At 35.9% G+C, this 23,242-nt stretch overlaps 1 protein-coding gene across 3 annotated transcripts in view; it reads right to left on the bottom strand.

Annotated features, from left to right (window-relative positions):
- Positions 1-480: 480 nt before the first annotated feature.
- The window catches only part of Thoc2 (THO complex 2), a 114,824-nt gene continuing 92,062 nt past the window's right edge, over positions 481-23,242 (bottom strand). The window contains exons 31-39 of one of the 3 annotated variants that reach the window (XM_029563967.1): positions 22,212-22,639; positions 21,963-22,021; positions 20,254-20,370; positions 14,619-14,756; positions 14,209-14,278; positions 13,967-14,127; positions 11,757-11,833; positions 11,230-11,275; positions 481-3,550 (exon numbers count right to left, since the gene is read on the bottom strand). In XM_029563967.1, coding sequence (XP_029419827.1) covers positions 11,248-11,275; positions 11,757-11,833; positions 13,967-14,127; positions 14,209-14,278; positions 14,619-14,756; positions 20,254-20,370; positions 21,963-22,021; positions 22,212-22,639 — 1,078 coding nt within the window. In that variant the 3' untranslated portion in view covers positions 481-3,550; positions 11,230-11,247. The remainder of the gene's footprint in view (positions 3,551-11,229; positions 11,276-11,756; positions 11,834-13,966; positions 14,128-14,208; positions 14,279-14,618; positions 14,757-20,253; positions 20,371-21,962; positions 22,022-22,211; positions 22,640-23,242) is intronic. The other 2 variants (XM_029563968.1, XM_008833920.3) reach the window with 2 other exon arrangements.

The following is a 23,242-nucleotide window of genomic DNA, read 5'->3' as shown; positions in this document are numbered from 1 at the left end:
AGTCAGCCCACCCAGTGGTCATATGTAAGTCATACTCTCCCCTCACCCAGCAGCAATCAGTCTAAAATAATTCTCTATCTAGTGCTGGCCTGGCACCTATTTCTCACCTCCCCTTTGGGCCCTTGTTTAATTGAGCTCTAGGAAACCTAGAGGGAAAAGTGATGCCCTAGAAACCCTATGAGTAATCATTTATTAATCCTTGGGGGAAAAAGGCATATCCTTTTCAACTCTGAAAATTTTGATTTGTATATGTATCACTGTTTCCAAGACACTGAGAAGTAAATGGGTATTAGGCATGCTCTCAGTCCACTGCTTACTCAAAGTGCAAAAGTAACCAAAGATGCTTTCCATATTATTGGATATGTTATTTGACAATACAGTACAGCCTATGGAGAAAAAAAATGAAAGGCTAAAAGATTACTGAATCAACTTTTCTGTTATTCCAAATAAGCAACAATATACACAATGATATACAGTCAGTTGAGAAAACTATTGTTTATTTAGAAAAAAAGGTTACACTGGTAGAATTCAGTAGATAAAAAAATTCTTTTAAAAACGTCACTGTGAAACTTTTCCAGATTTAAGTTTAGCAGTACAAAGCTCCTGTAGCTGTAGAATTAAAACACATTTTTTTTTAAATTTCCCTTCTTCCCCAAGATTTGCCCAATTACAAAGAAGAATGGCAAAGGAAAAGTGAGTGCTGGTATATTTTTCTTTGAAAAACATTTTAATGTTGTACACATACTATATAAAACGATTCTTAGGCATTGCATAAGACAGTGCTCCCATTTTATTTTTAGTGGCTAATATTAAAAACAGGCCAGATAAATTAAAACTGAGTTCTAAAATGAGGTAAATTCAAAATCATTCAATAACTGTTTACTTTCAGTTTCAAACATTAAAAAGGAAGCATTTCTTATGGGGAAGAGGAACTAAACCCAGGCAATATTTAATCAAAGGTGAAAATCTGTACACATGTAACCTTATTTGCTTACTGGGAAGTATATGCAGCACATTGTGCTAAAAATATGGAATAATTAACACTTTCAGCCATTACTGAAAATAAACACGAAGAAATTAAGCAACATGTTAAAATACAGTAATACACAACACAACAATTTAGCTTTCTGCATGGAGCAATAAAGCAGAGAACTGAAAATGTACCCTCTTCTTTCACAATTCTCAGCAATCTACTCAGGAAAATAAATTTCTGGTCACAGCTGAAAAATTTCATCCCATTCTTTCCACCTGAAAGAAACAAACTGGTTATATTGATAGATAAGAGAAGGATGGACTGAGGGAAGAAGGGAGGAGGAAGGTCAAAGCATAGAGAGGAGGGACAGAAAGAAGGGAGGGGCAGAGAGTGCCAGGGGAACAGAGAGGATAAATAAAAGGAAGGAGTAAGAAAGAAAATTTAATGAAGTCTGTCTACAACGAAGACTTGAAGTTCCAAGAAAAAAATCATGAAATATTTGTGTAGTTTTCATTGATATTCTTAGATATCATCCAGACAGGCACACTATGACCGTTAAGAAACAGTGACCATTTTCTGTATATCAGGAGTTTGGGCTGGAGAGAAAAAATCAAAGAGCAAGAGGTACAACATTCCACGGGAGCAAGGAATAATATAACGCATCAAAAATAAACAGAACATGTAGCAAAGGAAAGGAACCTATTTTACATGATCAGAGACAGGGGAGAGTCTCGGAAGGAAGGGAAGGGGGAGGGGGAGGGGAAAAGGAAGTGGGAAGGGAGAGAGGGAGAGAAATGACATCAAATCTGTCACAAGGACATGAATTTAATAGTGAATTATATTAAGATGCAATGTCAGCTAAATTACAAAAATTACTTTAAAAATATATTGACTCAATTACACTCATATCCTTTATGTATTGACATTTTCAAATACTGCATAATGAAATAAATTCAAAATATGAGTATTACAGCATGTGGCAAATAACTTCCTATCTGCCTAGCATTGTTCTCCATCAAATTTTAAATTAATGCTTAATGCATTAAACTTTATTAATGAATATACTACATTCACATAGTCCATAAAACCTTAACAATAAGGGGCCTTAGAAAATAATCACACTTGCATGAAATGCCAACAAATAATTTATATATCATTTCTACATAGCATTCTGCTCAAACCAGGTATGATCTTGACAGTTTCAATTATAATTTTGGATACAGATATTGAATTTACAGTTTCAATACTTAAAATATCATTGTTCCTGTCCAGCTATTGATAAATGGATAAACAAAACATGACACACGTTCAATCAATAGAATATTTATCCATAAAAAGGAATGGTTTATTGACACATGCTACAAGATGGATGAATCTTGATAACATGGCTAGTTGAAAGAACCCAGGCACTGAAGGCCATAGTATTGCATGAATTCATTTATATGAAATGTCCCCAAATAGGCAAATTCACAGACAAAAAATACATTAGTAGTTTCCAGTGGCTGAAGAAAGAGGAGTCAAAAGTGCCTGCTAATCTGTATGGGACACTTTTGCAGGGGAGAGAAATGTTCTGAGATTAGATGGCAGTGCTGACAGCACCACACAGTGAATATACTAAAGACTACTGAATGGTATATTTTAAAATGGTAAGTTCATCTCAATTTTTTAGACTGAAAAATAATGTTCCAATAAAGAACATCATGGTAATTCATATGACCACACTTAGGAGAATAAGAAATGTGTCCTTGATCATGATGATGTCTAAGTAATGTAGCATGGTACATTTTAAAATGGTAAGTTCATCTCAATTTTTAGACTGAAAAATAATGTTCCAATAAAGAATATCATGGTAATTCATATGACCATACTTAGGAGAATAAGAAATGTGTCCTTGATCATGATGATGTCTAAGTAATGTAGCAATAATAAAAGGAACATCATGGTGTCATATGACCATATTTAGAGTAAAATATGGGTTTCTGATCATGAGGTCACATTATGAGAAATAGTTAAGGACAAAGAAAGTTTTGATAACATATTTAAGGGCACATTAAGGGATAAAACTGTTGTTGCTGTTAAAACATGTAAAAATAATCTTTCCCAGGAACTGAAATTAAAATTAATTTTTTTACAAGAAAATCCTCAAGCAACATAGTCATTCCAATGTTTTCACACTTAGGAGTCCACACACAAAGGCAGCCTATCTACATCATTAAGGAACTGGTTCCAGGAGGCAATTTCCTCTCCTTTCTGAGAAAGAAGGATGGATTAGAAGTCAGTAAATTTTTCATTAGATGCTGTTTCTGGATGGCATATATCAAGTAAAACCTGTATGCACAGGGACCTTGCTGCAAGAAATTGCCTGCATGTGAAAATAATGCTCTGAAAATCAATGACTTTGGAATGTCTTGTCAAAAGGACAGTGGTATATATTCATCTTCTGACTTAAAGCAGATTCCCATAAGATGGACAGCACCAGAAGCTCTTAATTATGGGAGATATCATTCTGAGAGTGACGAATGGAGCTTTGGCATCCTCCTCAGGGAGACATTCAGCTTAGGGGTCTGTCCATACACCCTGTAATGACAAATCAGCAAGTACAAGAGCAAATGGGAAAAGGATGTTAGTCAAGACATCTCAACAATATCCAGAGTACTGTTAAATAATGCAGAACTTTCGGGGTTGCAACCTTCTGAAGCCCACTCCCAACTTCAGAAAGAGCTGCTATTAAGCACACTTATAATCGGTGGCTGAGACAGCACGGGTTACCCAGCCTAAGCTGCAGAGCGAGTCCTCATCTCAAAAATCCAAAAACAAGAAGAAGGAGAAAGGCAAGGAATAAAGCTGTATCAAACGACCTTCAGGACTCTATCTTCAATACAGTTATACTTTCACTCTTGTTGTCTATGCTAATTATATGCAGCAAATTTAAAAATCTTAGAAATATGTACCATATTAACAATTTTAAGAAAGCTCAGCTTATAAATGTAAAGGGTCACAGAGACCTATCTTTTTCACACTTAGGATTTTGTTGAGGTTTCTCAAAATCATTGTCTACTGCAGGCTCAGTTCAGTGTACTGTCCTCCATAATACACATACACTCTATCGAAGCTAAAAACTGGACCACACTTTTAGAACATATTCAAACAAAAGCTGGCCTTCCACTCTGCTAAGAGCAGAGTGCCTTTACAAGCACCATTTTATACTGGTGATTATCTGCACTTCCTCAGTTCTTTTTACCTGAAAAAGGTCCTGTTTTAGCAGTTCACAGATTTCTCATAAAATAGCTTTTGTGATGATAATAAAAAAATTTAAGAGGAACTATGAAATATAAGCCCACCAAAATAATAGCTACCTCATGGTTAACTGTCTATCTCAAAGGAGGTGTCAAGCATTGTGTTTACTGCATTTTACTAGTGTCTGGAGTTATGATTTCATGATCATAGTGTCTGTCTCCTCTCCCCTAACTCTTGCCTCTTTCCCTATCCAAAGCTGAAGCAAATCTAAAGATGAAGGTGACATTTAGAATGTCAAAGGAAAATTCATAAGAAAGTTAGAAATTTTTAGGAAAAACACATAGCAACCATCATCTTAATCCACCATTATGCCTCCATGTGCCCTTACACTGAAAGCAAGTAATTTTTTTATAGTAAACAGTTCCTGATATGTTCTGTATGGGTAAAGGTAACAGGAGTTTGAAATGAGACTGCTGAGCAAATTTGGCCTGAGAACCTTTAACAAGGGCTCAAGGGCTCCTATCAATGTTGAGATTAAAACAAGCAATCAAAACAACACCTTAGTGAATATTTGTCTATCCTAAGATGAAAAGCAAAGTAATACCAAATTCCTTCTGCACTCAACAATTTAGTGGCCCTTGAGTATCAGCGCATAGAACCCACATCTAATGCTTTCTATTTTATTTATTTATGTGTATGAGCATTTTGCCTGCACACATATAAGTGCACTACAACGTCTACAGAGGCCAGAAAGAAGAAGACATTAGATTCTCTGGAACTGGAATTACTGATGGTTGTTAGCTACCATGTGGGTGCTGGAACCAAACCCATAGCCTTTGGAGGAGCAGCCAGAGCTCTTAAATGCTGAGCCATCTCTCCAGCCCCCACATCCTGTACTTCATAGAGTATAAACCATAATAAAGAGAAAAATAGTCTATCACTTCAATCACCTAACGAGAGCTTCCTAATTATTAAATGACTCCTGTATAAAAACCAAAATAAAAACAAAAAATCTGCTGTTACAAGCACACACAGCATACACAGCAATCTTTTAAATCAATATGGCTTCTCTTCTATCAAACAGTATAAGGAGGGCTGGAGAGACAACTCGGTGGCTAAGAGGACTGGCTGCTCTTGCAGAGGACCCAGGTTCAATTCCCAGCACCCACATGATGGCTAACAACCATGTAACTCCAGTTCCAGGGGATCTGACACTCTCTTCTGATTTTCACAGGCACTGCATGAAACGGGTACACTTACATACATATAGGCAATACCTTCATACACATAAAATAAAAATAATAAAATATTTTTTAAAAATAGTGTAAGTAAACTGAACTTCTTTTTGATGGCAGTAAAGTCATTACTATGCTTAATGTTTTCACTGATTATCCAAAACACTACTGTATACAGATGTAAGCTTCACAGAATATATATAACACTATAGGCAATGAGGAAAAATACTTGATTAGAAAAAATGGATAAAATTATTTCCTCAACAAAATTAATACAGGTAAGTGGATATGCTGCATTCTCTTCCACATGTAGGAACCAATGACTGGCATGAACTCACATGCAAGCAATGGCTAGCTACTGAGGAAGAAACTTCATCAAACGCTTTGTCTCAACACATATAAAAACCACTTAGACTGTGCCTCAGAATGACAATGCATTCCTAAAAAATCTGCAGGATCTTAAGAGGTCAGTCTCCAAGTATGGACTGGAGGGGGGAAAAAGAAGGCTAGAGCAGAAATTACAAAAATCAATTGTCTACAGGGGGTAGTGATATAATGCAAAGCAATGGAGTGAGCCATGCAGTGATTGTTGAGGTGAACAGCCTGCTAACCCACAAAAGGCCTTGCAGTCGAAAGCAAGAATGAAGGGCAAATTTCATTGCTGCCATACAGAAATCAGGATATAATGCCAAATGTTCCAAATCATCAAGAAATCATTGAAATTTTAGTTGGTCAATTTTTCTGAATATTAAAAGGCCATTTAAAAAAACAATGTGTGATCGGAGTGGCATATGTGTGTAACTCTAGCACTTGGGAAGCTGAGGTGGCTTCCCACAGAGTTCAAAGTCAACCTAGGCTATAGAACAGGTTTCAGATCAGCCTGGACTACAGTGTGAGACTGTTTAAAAATAATAGATAGATGATAGATGATTGATTGATAGATAGATAGATAGATAGATAGATAGATAGATAGATAGATAGACAGACGATAGATAGAAAGAAAACAAATAAATAATGGCTAGAGAGATGGTCTTACAGAGGACCCAGGTTCGATTCCCAGCACCCACATGGGGGCTAACAACTGTCCTTAACTCTACTTCCAAGGGACCCAATGCCCTCTTTTGACCTCCATGGGCATCACATGGGATGCTGCACTTATAGACATGCAAGCAACACTCATACACATAAAACTTGTAAATAAAATATTAAAAAAACAAAACAGTGCTTTCTAAATGTAAACTTTGTGTGAAGCGAAGACAAGCCACATTTTGCCCATGAACTAGCAACGTGCAGCATCAGGTTTCGAGGGTAAAAGAATTAAGCTACATGTATGAGACTATAAGAAATGGACCTATAAAGTAAACTGGCCTTACTGGAATGGGTTAGAAATGCAGTGGACTAAAATATTGATGGATAGGATATGAATACAGGGATACATATACCACATTGTAACTGCAAAGGCAAAGGATAGCTCTTAGATGACAATTTTAGTAAGGAGGAACCTTCTTTGGTGCTGGGGTTTGAACCTAGGACCTTGAGCATGCTAGACAACATTTTTCTGCTGAGCTACATCCCTAGACTCAAGTAGTAATTTTTAAACATTAAAGTATAATAAAAAGTTAAAGACAAAGAAGCTAGTGATATTCAAGAAATTAAACCAAGAAGTGTTAGGTTAAATTGGGTCAAAGACATTGTTGGTAACAAACACAAAAGGGGTTTGGAACTAAAAACAGGGCAAGATAAACTTTGGAAAGAATGCAATTGGTGTGACATATACAGTAGTCTCTTAATCCTAGTGTGATCATTTTAATATTTCTGCAATCAGGGAAATAGGTACAACAAATCAATGCCACTTTCTACTTGCTCTCCTGATGTAATTGTTCTAAATACCAACAGAGAAATCTTACAATTAGTGACATGATAAAATCAGGGCAATGCAACATGTTAGCTCTCCTTTCTGCATAATAAGAAACAAGTTAACGGGGGAACCAGAGAGAAAGATTAAGATGCACCCTACAGATAGATGGTACCATAAGAAATGAGATTTCTGAAACAAAAACAGTAACTCAACCAACAACAGAATGAACCAAACAGAAAAGCGGTCATAAAACAAGTAAAAATCAACTATAGCCTCAGAAAAGTAAGAGATTACCCAAGAAGAAAGTATGTACAGCATAATTGTCAGTAAGGTAAATATATTTTTAAAGGCCAGGCATGGTGGTGCATGCCCTTACCCTCTGCACTCAGAAGGTGAAGACAGGAGCAGGCACAGGCAGAACCCTCTAAGCAGGTGGATCTCTGTAACTCTGAGGCCAGCCTGGACTACATAGTGAGATTTTTATCCAAAACAGCAACAACATGTATCTTTAAAAATATTATTTGGTTCTAGAACTTTTGCTACAAGACCACTAAACAAATACATCCAGCCTGTCCAATTCCCTCACCCCCGCCCCCACCTTTTGTTCACAAGGGATACTTTATGGCCAGTGTAAAAACAACTCAAAGAAAAACATTGCAAAACCCTCATGTGAAAAAGATAAACTTCGGTTCTGAGTGAAAACAGATATATAAAATCACAGTGAAAGTTGCCAATGACCATGGGTGATCCATTCCTAATGAAAATTTGATAGTGAAGCTTTTTTAAGGGCGGTGACATGAAACTAAATACCAAATTAAAGGCTAAGATAAGAACAAAAAATAGGATCAACATTAGGAAGATTATAACTCACCAGGGAAGGCAAGAGGAAGAATGCCTAGATTTGAAGAATGGATAATACTATTTCTTTCACAATCTTCTTAGTTAAAAAAAACTATTAGGCCAAAGATACACACAGCAAAAAAGAAAGCATATGCCACAAACGGTGCTGGTCAAACTGGATAGCGTCATGTAGAATGAAACTAGATCCCTATCTCTCACCATGCACAAAACTCAACTCCAAATGGATCAAGGACCTCAACATAAGACCTGGTACCTTAAATATGCTAGAGAAAGAAGGGTACATTGACAAAGGGCACAGGAAAGGACTTTCTGAATAGGACCCCTATAGCACAAGCATAAAGTGCAACAATTGACAAATGGGACCTCACGAAACTAAAAATCTTCTGTACGGCAAAAGACTGATTTGAGTGAAGAGGCAACCTACAGAATGGGGGAAAAAAGTCTTTACCAGATAAACCTCTGACAGGGATCACTATCTAAAATGTACAAAGAACTAAAAAAACCAAACACCAAAACAAACAACCCAATTAAAAATTGGGGCAAGGAGCTGAACAGAGAGCTCTCAAAAGATTAAGCACAAATGGCTGAGGAATCGTTTTTTTTTTTTTTTCAAATGTTTGACATCTTTAGTCGTCTGGGAAATGCAAATTAAAACCACACTGAGATTTCATCTTTTCCCACTCAGAATGGTTAACATCCAGAAAACAAACAATGACAAATACTGGCGAGGATGTGGAGAAAGGGCAACTCTTATCCACTGCTGGTGTGAGTGCAAACTGGTGCAGCCACTATGGAACTCAGTGTGGAGATTCCTCAAAATCTAGAATTGATCTCCATGTGACCTAGCACCATTCTTGGGCATATCCTGAAAAACTCTATGCCCTACAACAAAGATATTTCTTTATCCACATTCATTGCTGCCCTTTTCATAATATCCAGGAATTGGAGACAATCTAGATATCCATATCAACTGATGAATGGATAACGAAGGTGTGATACTATACATAGTGGAATATTATTCAGCTCTTTAAACAAATGAAATTAGGAAATTCACAGCTAAATGGATGGAACTGGAAACAATCATCCTGAGTAAGGTAACCCAGACCCAGGTAGACAAATGCCGCATGTACTCTCTCACAACTAGATGATAGTTTTGAAATCCTAGCTCTGGATGCTTCAATTTGAAAAATCCAGTTAAGTCAGGAAACTAATAAATGGTCATGCAGGAGGTGGGGAAAGGCTTCCTGGGAGCGGTGGTAGAATGCAGTGATATAAAGTGGGAAAGGGAAATAATAGGAAGGATTAATTGCAATGGGAAATGGGAGGGCAAGGCAGAGGAGGGAGTATGGGGAGGGATAAATAACATTAAAGGTCTTTAGAAAAAGCTATATGACAACTGATCTCTATAGAAGCTTCTTAAAGTAAACATGTATTCATTATAAAAGGAGATTAAAAAGAGTTACCTTATAACAGAGGATATCACCTGTACTAGATACCAATAGGCTAGCAAAGTAAGAGCCCAATGCCAGGGATGGACTCTCTTTTGAAGTTGTCGACCAGGGGTCCCAAAGGCCTTCAAACAATACTGGTCATTGCCCCTGCTCTTGGTTACCCACAACAGCTTGTCAGGAAGAACCTCCCTACTGCTGAAGACACTAAGAAACAAGGAGAAATGTAGCTGGTACTGACCTCAAGGTTTCATCTCTACTGGCTAGCTTTCATAATGCTGGAAGGTTAACCTTCCCCTGCTGTGAATCCTGTGTGCTTCAACAACTGGATTAGCAAGAAATGACCTGTGGTACAATAGTGGAATGAATAATATGGAAGTATCAATCACTTTCTAATTGTATTTAAGGTCTGCTTCATAAGATGAGTCCATACCTGACATTGGTATCAGGCATAAGAACCTATGGCTAGACAGGCCAAAGGCCATATAGAAGAGCCTAATACTATTACTCTGTCAAAGAGATATAGTACTAAACTGACTCCTAATGATTTTATACTCATAGATTAATGCATCTCCAACTCATGCAGCAGAGGGCAATTAACTCTGGCCAACGTGCAGAGACTAGGAGACTGAAGAGTGATTATTCCTGAATAGGACACCCATATCAACGTCTGCCTCCAAAGATTCAGAGATCATTGTAGAAGAGTTAGTGAACAGATTGTAAGGGCCAGAGGTGGTGGATGACCACTAGGAAACAAAGTTTTCCGGCTGTACAGTTACTCATGTATGAACTCACAGCAATGGTGACAGCATGCAAAGTTCCAAGAAAGCTCAAGCAAGACAAAATCCAAGCACAGACATGGGGGAAAAAGTAAGAATCCCTAATCCTACCTGAGGAACTATTGGAAACCAACGGCTGCTGGGAAGGGGAGATGACAGTCTCTTTTAAGGATGTGTCTCTTGGTAGATTAACCAGACTCCAGTGGATGGACCCTCACCAATGGATTATTTTGGGACACAAATTTGACTCTATAGGCTTTAATATACATCTATATATCTATATCTATTACTCTATCCATATAAAATAGAATACATGGAATTAAGCTGGGTTAGTAAGAGGCTTTAGATGGAGGGAGGGATCTAAATAGGATCAAAATACATTGTATGAAATTTACAAAATTCAATTAAAAAGGAAAAAAAACTATTGAATTCTAAGGCTTTAAGTTTTAGCTGTGCTGTCTCATACCTCTCTGGCCTGCTTCAACCTTTTAGATTTGTAATTTCTTCACCTGTAAAGTATAAATACCAGCACCACTTACAGGGCTACAGGTGCTTTAAAAATATAATTAATTATGCAGAAAAGATGGGAATGAGTGGTGAAGAAAAAGCCAGATGTTCTTAAATACATCTTGATTTTTTTTAATGTGACTAATCAGTAAGCTTAAAGTAAAAACAGCTTAAAAAGAACTGCAGATTTTATTTTGCATCTATACCCAAAGACTTGGTGTCATTATATTCAGGTGAAAAATTCAACTAGCTGTATTTTGTTCCTTCACCATTATCAGACCTCCTTTTATGTAGATATCTTTAAATGAAAAGTTGGTGAGAGAATACTCACCTCGGCTGAAAGTCTTCATTATCTGTGCTTGTCTGAGGACTTATGAGTAGATGGCAAATTAAGGGAAAACAACTTTGGGGCAGAGAAGAATAGGGTCATACCTTTTGGTATAACACCCCAGCCTGCAGTTCTAATATCTCTTTCCAGCCTGGTAACCTCAAATTCTACGAGCTATGCTCATGTGCCACATCATTTTGCCCTTTGATTCACCATGACCCCCAATCAGGGACTCGCTGTTCCTTTTCTTTCTATTGGTAACAGCCTAAAACATACATTATAAAAATGCAGTGCATAAAAATCCCTTGTGTTATAAAATATCTCAGTCACTACAGAAGTATTTTTTAAAAAATCAAGATCAAATGCCCCCATTCTCAGATTTCAGACATTTGAGAATTAACTAGAAAGACCACTTTAAAACTAATAAGATTCAGCATATCTGACCACATACAACAAAGGTTTCATTGTAAACACAGCCAGTATCACAGCTTTCCATTCCAGTGACTGAAATATTAAGATGAAAAGGATATTGTTTCTTCTCTTCCTTGCCTCCTGAACTATCACGTTTCTCTTTCTTTTCTATCTTTTCTTTATCATGCCTGGATTCCTATAAGGAATGATGAGATTAGTTGGGTAAGAAAAAACATCAGATATGTTTTTAAAAAAACAGCTGGAAATTCCCTTTCATCATTGATCAGTCATCCTTTTTCTTCAAAAACTTACTCAATATGGCACTAAACCACATGCAACAACAAAAAAAAATAAGAAGACTGGGTCCATCAAAAGTAAACACTTTCATACATCAAAGGACACTATCAAGGAAATGAAAAGACAGCTTACAAAATGGGAGAAGACATTTGCATGCGGTGTATAAGGGAATAGTATCCAGAATATCTAACACTTACAACTTAAGGACAAAAAAGAACTCATTTTAAAAGTATCTGAATAGATTTGTTCAAAGGAGATATACAAATACATAGAAAGGTGTTTGGCATCATTAGTCACTAAGGAAATAGAAATCAAAACCATGATGAAATACCACTTCACACCCAGTCACATGGCTACGATTAAACCAAAAATGAAATATAGTCAGTGCTTACAAGGAGGTGACTGATGTAAAGCACCCTGGTATATTGTTGGTGGAAACTATATAGCCACTATGGAAAACAGTTTAGCAACAACTCAAAAGTCTAAACATAAAACTATCTAATAACCTAAATTTTTTACTCCTGAGTATATACCCAAAAGAATTAAAAGACAGATATTCAAATGAATACTTCACAACAGCACACAAATGGTCAGATCAGCATTATTTGCAATAGCCAAAAAGTAAAAACAATCTGAAAATCCAACTGGCCAGACACGGTGGCTCACACCTATAATCTCAGAACTGGGAAGGCTAAGGCAGGATTCCAAGTCTGGGCCCAGGTTAGGCTACTGAGGAATTTCTAGGCCAGTCTGACCTACAAAGGAAAGTCCTGCCTCAAAAACAACAAAAATCTACAAAATGACAAAGGAAAAAAAAATCACATAATTAAATATAATTTGGTGTAGGTTGTCCCTTTGTGACAAAGTAAAATGTTCTGGAACAAAAACACAACTGCAAAATATTGCAAATATACTATAGGCCACTGGATTATATTTTAAAATAGTTAATCTTATGCTATATGAACTTTTATCTCCATTGAAAAGCACTGAAAAGTAGCAGCCTATCTTTGGGAAATTAAACTCTGTATCTTTTAATTTTGTTGTTTTTTTTTTTTTTTTTAGACAGGATCTCCCTGTAGCCCTAGCTGGCCTGGATTCGCTATGGAGACCAGGCTGGCCTGGAACTCACAGAGATCCACCTGCCTCTGCCTCCAAGTACTGGGATTAAAGGCGTGCGCCACCACGCCCGGCCTTTAATTTTGCTTTTAAAACTATAAATAAATGGGCTGTAGAGATGGCTCAATATTTTAAGAGCACTGGTTGCTCTTACAGAGCACCCAGGTTCAGCTCCCAGCACCCACATGGCAGGCAGTTAACAACCATAACTCTCCAGTTCCAGGGGATCAAACGCCATTTTTTAGCTCCTCAGGCACCGCACACACATAATGCATCTATATACATGCAGGCAAAATATTCACATACATAAAATAAAAATACATTAAACTAATAAAAATCATGAATATATTACATATATAATTATACTCTGTAAATAACAATGCTTTAAAACCATGAATACATATATAATAATGCTTTATAAACAATTTACAAGTGGTTTGCCTGGTAGTTTATGGAGCATGCATGAAATTTGAGTACCATTCATCAATATAATGCAATGCATTTTATACTTAATTTTTAAAGTAAATACAAATTTCTTCAAACATGAGTTTACTAAGGTAAATTATTACAAACTGTGCTTTAAGTCACATTTAATAAAGACTTTACGACACTGTGATAGTCAGAGATAATAAATATTATCATGTTTTAATCTCAAGCATAAAAAGAAACTGAAAACTATGGGTAGAGAAAAAAAGGAATATGAAGAACTAAAGTAGGTGACAGAAAAATGGAGAGGGACAGAACTCAGAGGTACACTAATTCTAACCTCACAGTAATTTAGGACTGAGCTAGTTCAAATTTCCCAAGCAGAGAATCTACCCCCATCTCTTCCCACTCTCAAATAATTAACAAATGACTGTTTGACCAAATATATGCACTAAATTTATAAGCGTGTTCCTTTGTGTTCCTAATTTACCTTTTTGCCACCAGAGGAGATTTTATCCATCTTCTCAGACTTAAAGGAATCACCACTGCCTTTTTCTTTGCCTGAAGATTTTGACTTATTTTTCTCTTTGTCTTTTTCATTTGGATAAGGAGACTCACATGGACTCTCACTTTTGTGTTTTGAAACCCCCACTAAAATTACAAAAGAGAATCATGAAGGCCTTTTCCAATCCACTTTGCTGATTGCTTCAAGGCATTAATAAGTCTACCTACTTGTTCCATTCTCCTCTTTCCGCCTCTTTGTTATGTCCGGTGGCACTTCACGGTCATTGTTTGAGTGATCCTAGAATCAAGAATTGTGAACTACATTGATCAAGGGTTATGTGTTTCGTTTTAAAGTATTACTTTTATACAAGAAAGACACCGCTAACTCATACTGCAGAGTATTCGCAGGAGTTTCACATACTTGGTAAAATGGCATGAAAGGTAAACAGAGCTGGTAGAGATTGCTAAACTGAAGATCCTTATTACTGTAGAAGATGCAAACACGCTTTAGGGTGAAAATACCAGTTGAAACTCAAAACAATCTGCTATGGAATAAAGTAGTAGTTTTTAAAGGAAGCAAACACACTACTATACATGATAAAAAGCTTTCCAAGCTAGTTTTAAGAAAAATTACAAACCCTTTTCCGCTCTTTCCTGTCCTTTTCATCTTTTTTCTCTCTTTCTCTGGATCTTTCCCTTGACTTGTCCAAGTCTTTCTTGTCCATTTCTCTCTCCTTACTCTTGGACAGTGGTGGAGGAGTATGATTAATGTAGAGCTGTTAAATTAAGGCAATATTACTAAAGATTATTAGTTTTCCAGTATTGGCAACCTTTTGGTATTTTGTTTATTAAATGAAAGATAACAGGTAGACAAAAAGTCAAAATTAGTCAGCCGTTTGTATTGTAAGAGGTAAAATAAAAAGAACGTGGCATGTACACAAAGGCTTTAATCCTCGGCCTCATAAAAATTCCTATTTAAATGCAATCAGTTCATTATTACCCTAATATTTCTCAGTGAATTCATAAGCTACCATTCTCCTTGTCACTCCATTGTACAAGGGTCTATATGTAAAAAACAGCAACTGGATTTGTTCTGGGGTAAAAACAACAACAAAAAGAACCACACAACTGGATTTGCTCTGCTGTTTAAAAAAAAACCCAGCAACAACAAAAACCACAAATCTCTATGAAGTCATGGAAATCTTATCCTCCACTAATAGGCAGTCAACGAATGGCAAAAATGTGCAAATAAAACTTAGCTGTGACTTTACTACCAAGCTCTTTCTGTGTCAGTATAACTAGGTGGCAATTATCCCAAATGAATTTTTATAAATATAAAAGATGATGCATATTCTCCACTTCTGAAAGCACTGCAGCTCTATCAAATAATCAAGACTGTGAATTATATTTTACTGGTTCTAAACAGCTCAGTTACCTGAGGGTGACTAAACTAGAAAGACTAAGAAGTGATGAGCAAATATTCTGTCAAAAGGTCTCTCCATAGGTAGGGGCTAGAGAGACAGTACACTGGTTAAGAGCACTGGTTGCTATTGCAGAGGACCTAGGCTCAATTCCCAGCACCCACATGGCAGCTAACAACTGTCTCTAACTTCAGTTCCAGGGAAATCCAACACCTTCTGACTTCCGCAAGCTTTTCACAACACAGTTGCACTTATACACATGCAAGCAATGCACTCATACACTAAAATAAAAATAAACAAAAATTTTAAAACTCTATAGGTAATAAAATAGCCAAATGTCAAGGATATTCTAATTCTAAATGAGCAAAGGGCCTACTTATGAAAATTCTAATTGTGGATATCCACTATAAATGAAAATATTTACAAAGTAGTCGGAAACCAGTCAAGATATCTAATGTCATGGGATTTATAATTCTGGTACATGTTTATGTTTCATTTAATATGTTCAAAGAATACAGAATAGAACTCATCACATAACTACCTAATTCTAAATATACTCTAGGAATAAGCACAATAGTGATTGAAAAGTCAAACATTTTTACAGGAAGGACTCCTTTAGTCTTCAAAGTTATATTTAAAAAAGACCATCATTTTGAAAATTAATTCTTAAAAAATATTAATGTGGGGCTGGAGAGATGGCTCGGAGGTTAAGAGCACTGCATATTCTTGCAGAGGACCCGGGTTCAATTCTCAGCACTCACATGGTGGCTAACAACCATCAGTAACTCCAGTTCCAGGGGATCTTCTGACCTCTGTGGGCATTGCTTGACACAGGTGCACCTATCTACATATAGGCAGCACACTTGTACACATAAAATAGAAATAATAAAATATTTTTAAAAAAACTAATGTTTAAGGCCTGGTATGGTGGCACATGCCTTTAATCCCAGCACTCAGGAGGCAGAGGCAGGAGGATCTCACAGAGATCAAGGCCAACCAGTTCTACATAGCAAGTTCCAGGTCAGGTGTGGTTACAAGGAGACCCTACCTCAAAAATAAATAAACAAATAAATGTTTAAAAGCTAAAGATTGACTAAAATAGACCAATTACTTATTAATAACAAAGAGCAAGATAATAAGCAGCAGTCATAAAAAGAACTTGCCTAAAAGATACTCTTCTTGGGTGTGCCTGAAATGACACTTAAAAGATTTTCCCAATTGTGAAATTTATTCACAACTATTACTTGTGAAACTGATATGACAAACTCAGTACTATATTACTGAAATACTAAAAACTGTCCAAGTTATTTATTACTTCCTTTCTCTCACTAAAAGCTAAAAAGACAAGACACTCTTAGTCATGCCTGTTTGAATTCTGAATTGCAAGAAATGGAGAAAGTGTTCTAGGGCTTCTGACATTAATACTCAACATTTCATTCTTAACATAAAATGTCAAATAACTGATTCAGAATCAAAAGTTCTAGGTTTAGAAATGTATCAGTTTATTTCTTCCTCTATACCCTTCTAAGAATATTTGTTATCATGGTACTGGTTTCCACAGCTTCTCATCACCTACTGAATAAAATTCATATCCTTTGCTTAGGCATTCCAAGCACGCCACACAAACATTTCACAATTACATTCAACCACATAGCACCTAACGAGTATTGTGCTGTGGCCACTGGCAGTCCCCAACTTCCATCCTTCCTACCATTTTCCTTACTAGAATAGGTTCACTGGTTTTATTCTAAAATCTTACAATTCTACTTCATTTTTAAAGATAGCTCAATAGTCAGCAGCATGTATGTCATCTCTCAGTTCTGCAACCTGCTTTCCAGTGAACCCTTGTATTTTTTATTTACCAGTTCTATGTCAGGTTTGCCTTTGTCATCTCATGCTATTTATTTTTATCCATAATCATTTCTGGTACTATAGGAGAACTAGGTGCCTTTTCTACTTGTATATACTTCTTACCACCTACTGTGTTCAAAACATATAATAATATATGTATACAATATATATTTCCCAAATAAAGTTAATGATTTGTTCCTGATTTGCTTTATTTCCTCAGAATGAGATCATTAAGATTTAATAAGGGAATCTAAGCAACTTTCAAAACTCAAGAGTTGGGCATGCTTTTCACCCTATGGAGCTACTGATATTGTAAGACCAAAACACAACTGATCAAAAGTGCAAGTATGCTAGCTGGAAAGGGGAAGAGAAAGGGAACTGACAAAATATGTGAATACTAAGTTGGGCTTATCTCCCTTTAATCTCATTTGAAAAGTCAAGTCTATGGATAATGTTTACTATGGATTAGAAAGTGAAAACAGCAAGTAATTACAAAAAAAGGTAATTCCAGGGGCAAAGCATTTTTTAAAAATCAAACTAAAAACAGGTAAAAGATTTTATATGCACAAGTAACAAGACAACATGAAAAACAGACACATATCTTCCAGCAGACCCTTAAGAGCCTCCTCAGAACAGTGAGGCTATAATCAATTTTATAGGCTGCTGCTACGAGTCCAGGAAAATTTTCATTTAAAAAAAAATTTGTTTATTATTTTATGTAGATGCGTGAATTGCCTGCATGTAGGTAAGTGCACCCGTGTCGTGCAGTGCCCTCGGAGGTCAGAAGAGGCTGTCGGATCTCCTGGGACTGGAGTTACGGACAGTTGTTAGCTGCTATGTGGGTGCTGGGATTCAAACCTGGGTTTTCTGCAAGAACAACCACTGTTCTTAACTGCTGAGCTATCTCTCCAGCCCCGGAAATTTTTCATTTTAAGACATTAATATGCTATTAAACTTTCTATACTTTAAAAATGCAAAATCAGCTACTATACAAAATACTACTTTGGGTACTTTACCAAAGGCTTAAGAATTTGTTTCAAATATTTATTGAATAGCTAACCTTACTATAAGATATTAGCCTTACTGTAAGATGCTAAGCCAAGGATGTGAAAAGTAGAATGAGTCACATAATTTTAACAGCAAAGGTTTGTGTCATTTTGAATTTTTTTCTGGTTCCATGTGGAATAAGTCTATTGAATTTTAAATGCTAACAAAAATCATTTTAAAATGTTAGGAAAATGATCTGAAATGCCATATTTTAAAAAATACAATTAAATACACTAAAGGAGCCAGTAATCCTTTCATCTATTAGTGAAATAGATGTTAAGGAGGGGGCTGGAGAGATGGCTCAGTGATTAAGAGCACTGATTGCTCTTACAGAGGGCCCAGGTTTGATTCCCAGCACCCACATGGTGGCTAACAACTGTCTGACTCCAGTTCCAGGGGGATCCAACACCTTCTGACCTCTGCGGGCACTGCACAATGCGGGTCCAGTTACACACATACAGGCAATACACTCATACACACAAAAAAGAAAATATTTAAAAACAAAGAATTAAACCTTAATTTTAGCTCACATTTTGGTAGTGAGAAGTTGCATGCCACTCAGAAAGGCTCAACAACTCTGTCACTCTCTCATTTGCGAAAAGATACTACCATCTGCCCTATTTAGTCTCACAGTACTGTTCTGAGCATGAGATGAGGCAAATATATATTATCTAGACATGCAAAGTATGAGAAACACAATCCTCACAAATAAAAGAAATCATAATCTTCATCAGTGATAAGGAAATCTACTTAATTTTAACAGCAGGTTTCAGACCACTTTAACGTATAGTTTAATAAAAAAATACAAATTAAGACTATTACAAGTCTATGAATATAAAACAGGCCATACAAGATGCTGATGGTTAAGACTGACAAATACAATCCCAAACTTGATTGTGAAGGACTATATTGCACTACATACTGACACTGGCCAATAAAAGGGTTTTCCTTTAAAATGAAGTATTTATGGTATTGTTGATATTCTTTCAGCTAATGTAGCATATCTGAAAAATAATGCTACAGCACAGGCACACTGGCTATCAAAACTATTAAGAACTAGTAGTTGTTTGCCCAGAATCTACAGACATTTCTTTAAAAAGCAATATCAAATGGCCATTTCAAAATTCCATTTGGTCCATAAGTAAAGAATTATACTTAGCATATAAAAGACAATACAAAGTAGAAGTCTAGGTAAAGAGGGCCTAAATTTTTGATAAAACAAAATGACATGAACAATAGATAATTCCAGTGTAATACTGAAATGAAGTGTAATAGATTACACAAACTGCACACTGTTTTTAATTACCAGAATATCCAGGAAAGTAGAGCAAGTGGTAAGAATTAATACTGACATGTAAACAGAACCACCAGGCTGAGTACTCCCTTTCAGAAGAATGATTATTTTATATTTACTCTATCTCCTGAAATCAATGTCACAACTAAAAAGCTACTTCAACAGAGGGAGACATGAAGAAATGCATGGACTGAGATGGACTCCATATTTAAAAGTCATATGACTGCATCAAATTTTTTTTTGATCTTGAGCTGCTGTAAAAGCAGAGTAAAAAAACCATCTGGGCAAGCTTGTCCTATGAATTAGGTAAGTCCTCTGTCTTCTTAGCCCTCTCCCCACCAAACAAACCATTAATTTCCCTTACTCAAACCTTAATCTTATTTCCAGATTTTAAAGCATAAAAGAAAAATACATAATACAGCAAGGAAGAATAGATTATATAAAATATTGCCACATCACACATAACATATGTCTCTAAATGGACCACTGTCATCTGTTCTTTTCATTTGTGATAGGGAATTCTAAAGATAATTCTAAGTAAACAGTACTTAGAAAGTGATCCTCCCTTTCAGAATTTACTAGGGTGGTGACACCTACTAAATAAAAGAAGTTAAGAATTTTATGTTTTACTTAGGCATGATGATTTTAAAAGACTCAAACCTTTGCTGAAGACTCCTTGAGTTCGATGAGACTGTCCTGTAGAAAATGAATGGAGATGACAGGTGAGCTGGCATAGTTCTCAGAACTCAGAGGAACTTTGGGAAGTATGTCTGTAACCTGGAAACAAACCAGCTACTTCTTGTGAGGATAAATTCTACAAAATCATTATCAATATGAATATCAACAATGAAAACAAAAAACAAAAGCATGTAATGGAATTGTAATGTTAAATATAGTCAATATAGAAAACAAAAAATTGATTCTGATTAAAAGTTAAAAATAAATATCAATGCCACACTTTTCATATTAAGCTATAAATAACTAAGGGACTTTAAAAAGCAATACATTTTTCTCCATCAAAAGTTTAAAATATTGGAGGTCACTGTGGAAGAATAACATTGAGTAATATTTTTATACTTTTATTGGAAACTTTCAAATTTATTCACTTATAACTCTATTAAATGTAAACATTTTCTTCCAGCTAGAAAACTCAGTGGCATTATATTACAAGAAAAAAATTCTTGTATAACAATAATCACTTTTTTGTTGCAAAGTGCCATGATTATTCAATCTCATACCTCTCACAAGGAAAAAGTCATTCAAAAATGAAAGAAAGAAAGGAAGAAAGAAAGAAAGAAAGAAAGAAAGAAAGAAAGAAAGAAAGAAAGAAAGAAAGAAAGAAAGAAAGAGGGGAAGAAAGAAAGAAAGAAAGAAAGAAAGAAAGAAAGAAAGAAAGAAAGAAAGAAAGAAAGAGAGAAAGAAAGAGAGAAAGAAAGAGAAAAAAGAAAGAGAGAAAGCAAGAAAAAGAAAAAGAAAAGAAAGAAGAACGAAAGAAAGAAATCAATCAATTATGGTATTCCACTACAGTGCTCTTGATGAAGAATTAATAACTTACAGTTTTAAAAGTTCAATGTACTGCAAATTCAAAGATTCCATGAAATTAGATGACTTTAGAATTAAAATTAAATATGGAGCAAGGAATGGCTACCCTGAGTCTTCAAGAAGGCTACACCCACGATTTTGTGCTGCAGTTGAATGCCTGGGGTTTCTCTTTGCTGGGTGGTAGGACTGGAGGCCACATCTGCTCTTATGGTAACGCAAGGTTCAACTTGTTGGGAACCCAATGGGTATAAACAAACCTCCAAGGGAAGATACAACAGAAGCTGCATGCTCACTGAATATACACAACTACAGGAGAACTGATCACCAAGGAGGCTTTAAAATGGATCTCCTTTCAAGACTCCTTCTTAGAAGCCACATCGGTATGATGCTCATCAAGAAGCTTGATGAATTCAGAGGTATCTTGCTTATCCTGTATCATTCAGGAAGTCTTCCGTGCTATATATTCTTCAATATTTATGTCGAAAAATAGCTTCATTCTGCTGAAAAGATTCATTTGCTTGTAGCTACCATTGCACTCCAAAAAGGACTGCTTAAAGCAGTGAGGCACTTCTGGGTAAAATTTCTCTTGCACTTTGAAACACTATAAAATTAGTGCTAGGTCCTTGAAGTTCTAACATTTTTATAATAAAAATACTCAATAGAAAAATATCAGTCCACCAAGACAGAAAAAATTCATTTTCTAATGCAATATAAAACCTCCAGTGGCTCCAGTGAATACTTGACACAAGACTTGAAGGAAGTCAGGACACTGGTATTCCAAACAGGTGAGCCTAATACGGATGCTGCCTTCCTCAGGCTATACTAACCTTTACTGTGGAGGAATGTGATGGAGAAGGATGAGTATCGATTTTACGGCGTTTTTGTTCTGTTTGGACAAAAAGAAATAATTAGACTAAAGTAATTTCCAGTTGTTCCAAACTTTTAAAATGAATAATAATTTAAGATCAAGTATTCATTACTCTCAAAAAAATCACTACTGAACTTACCAAAATTAGGAGATAACCAACAAGCATACACTGAAACAACAAAAAGTAAACAAAAAAAGGAATACTTGCCCCTTTCAGGTTCTGCAGCATCTGATCGGGGAACAGGTGACTTCAAGGACCCAGAAACTGGTGTTTTTTCTCCTCCTTTAACATTTTCCTTTGACTTCATTTCCTTTGCTACATCTCTTTCTCTTGATGGCTCCTCTCTTTCCCTTTCTTGAGTTGATTTTGATTCTACACTGGTGACGGTGGTCTTGAATTTCTCATCCTTAGCTTTTTCTTCCTTCTTGAACTTGTCTTTCTCTTTGTCAGACTTAGGTGTTCTTTCCTTCGTCTCTCGTGCTTTTTCATCTTTGTTTGGCCGCTCTTCCTTTGGTTTTTCTTTACTATCTTTTCCAAGTACCCTGGCCTCTGGAGTAGTAGCTGGAGTCTTTTCTTTTTTCTCTTTTTCTTTTTCCTTTACTTTTTCTTTGTCATTTTCTTTAACAGCTTTGTTGCTTAAGAATAAAAATATAGAATTTTAAAACAAATAATCACAAAATATCATAAGAAGTTTCTACTGACTTGAAAGTCTATAAAACTGAGAGGAACCCTTTCAAAGATAAAGGGCAACTTTAAGATAAGTAAGAAGTGCTTCTTCATATGTAGTAAACACCACCAAATTCAAGGACAGATGATTTTTAAAAAGACTAATAATGATAATGATGATAATGTCAGATTCATTTCATAGATATTCATAACCTTGAGGATAACAAGGAAATGCCCCATTTTCAAAATTACTGTAGGCTTTTTTATGCTAACTAGCCTTACTCAAATTGCCTACAGCAATCACTGAATCCTAAAACTTCATCACCTATAATTTCCTGAATATCCCACATCCCAGCAGGGGAAATACAGCTGTCAAACAAAATAATACCGTATAAAATATATAGTTAGAATTTGTAGTAAGTAAATTATCAAAATACGAGTGAACAAAATTTCAAAGTCCAGTATACACAACTTTCATGTTGCTCAACTACCACCAGCTACCCTTCCATGTATGGTCAATGACTCCCGGTAAGATGGCAGACTAGAACCTACCTCCATGTGACCTGGAGAAG

This window comes from Nannospalax galili, unplaced genomic scaffold (genome assembly GCF_000622305.1).
Source record: "Nannospalax galili isolate Female #2095 unplaced genomic scaffold, S.galili_v1.0 scaffold75, whole genome shotgun sequence".
NCBI classification, from domain to species: Eukaryota; Metazoa; Chordata; class Mammalia; order Rodentia; family Spalacidae; genus Nannospalax; species Nannospalax galili.
Note: the sequence above shows the minus strand (reverse complement) of the source record. Positions and strands in the feature narration are given on the sequence as shown.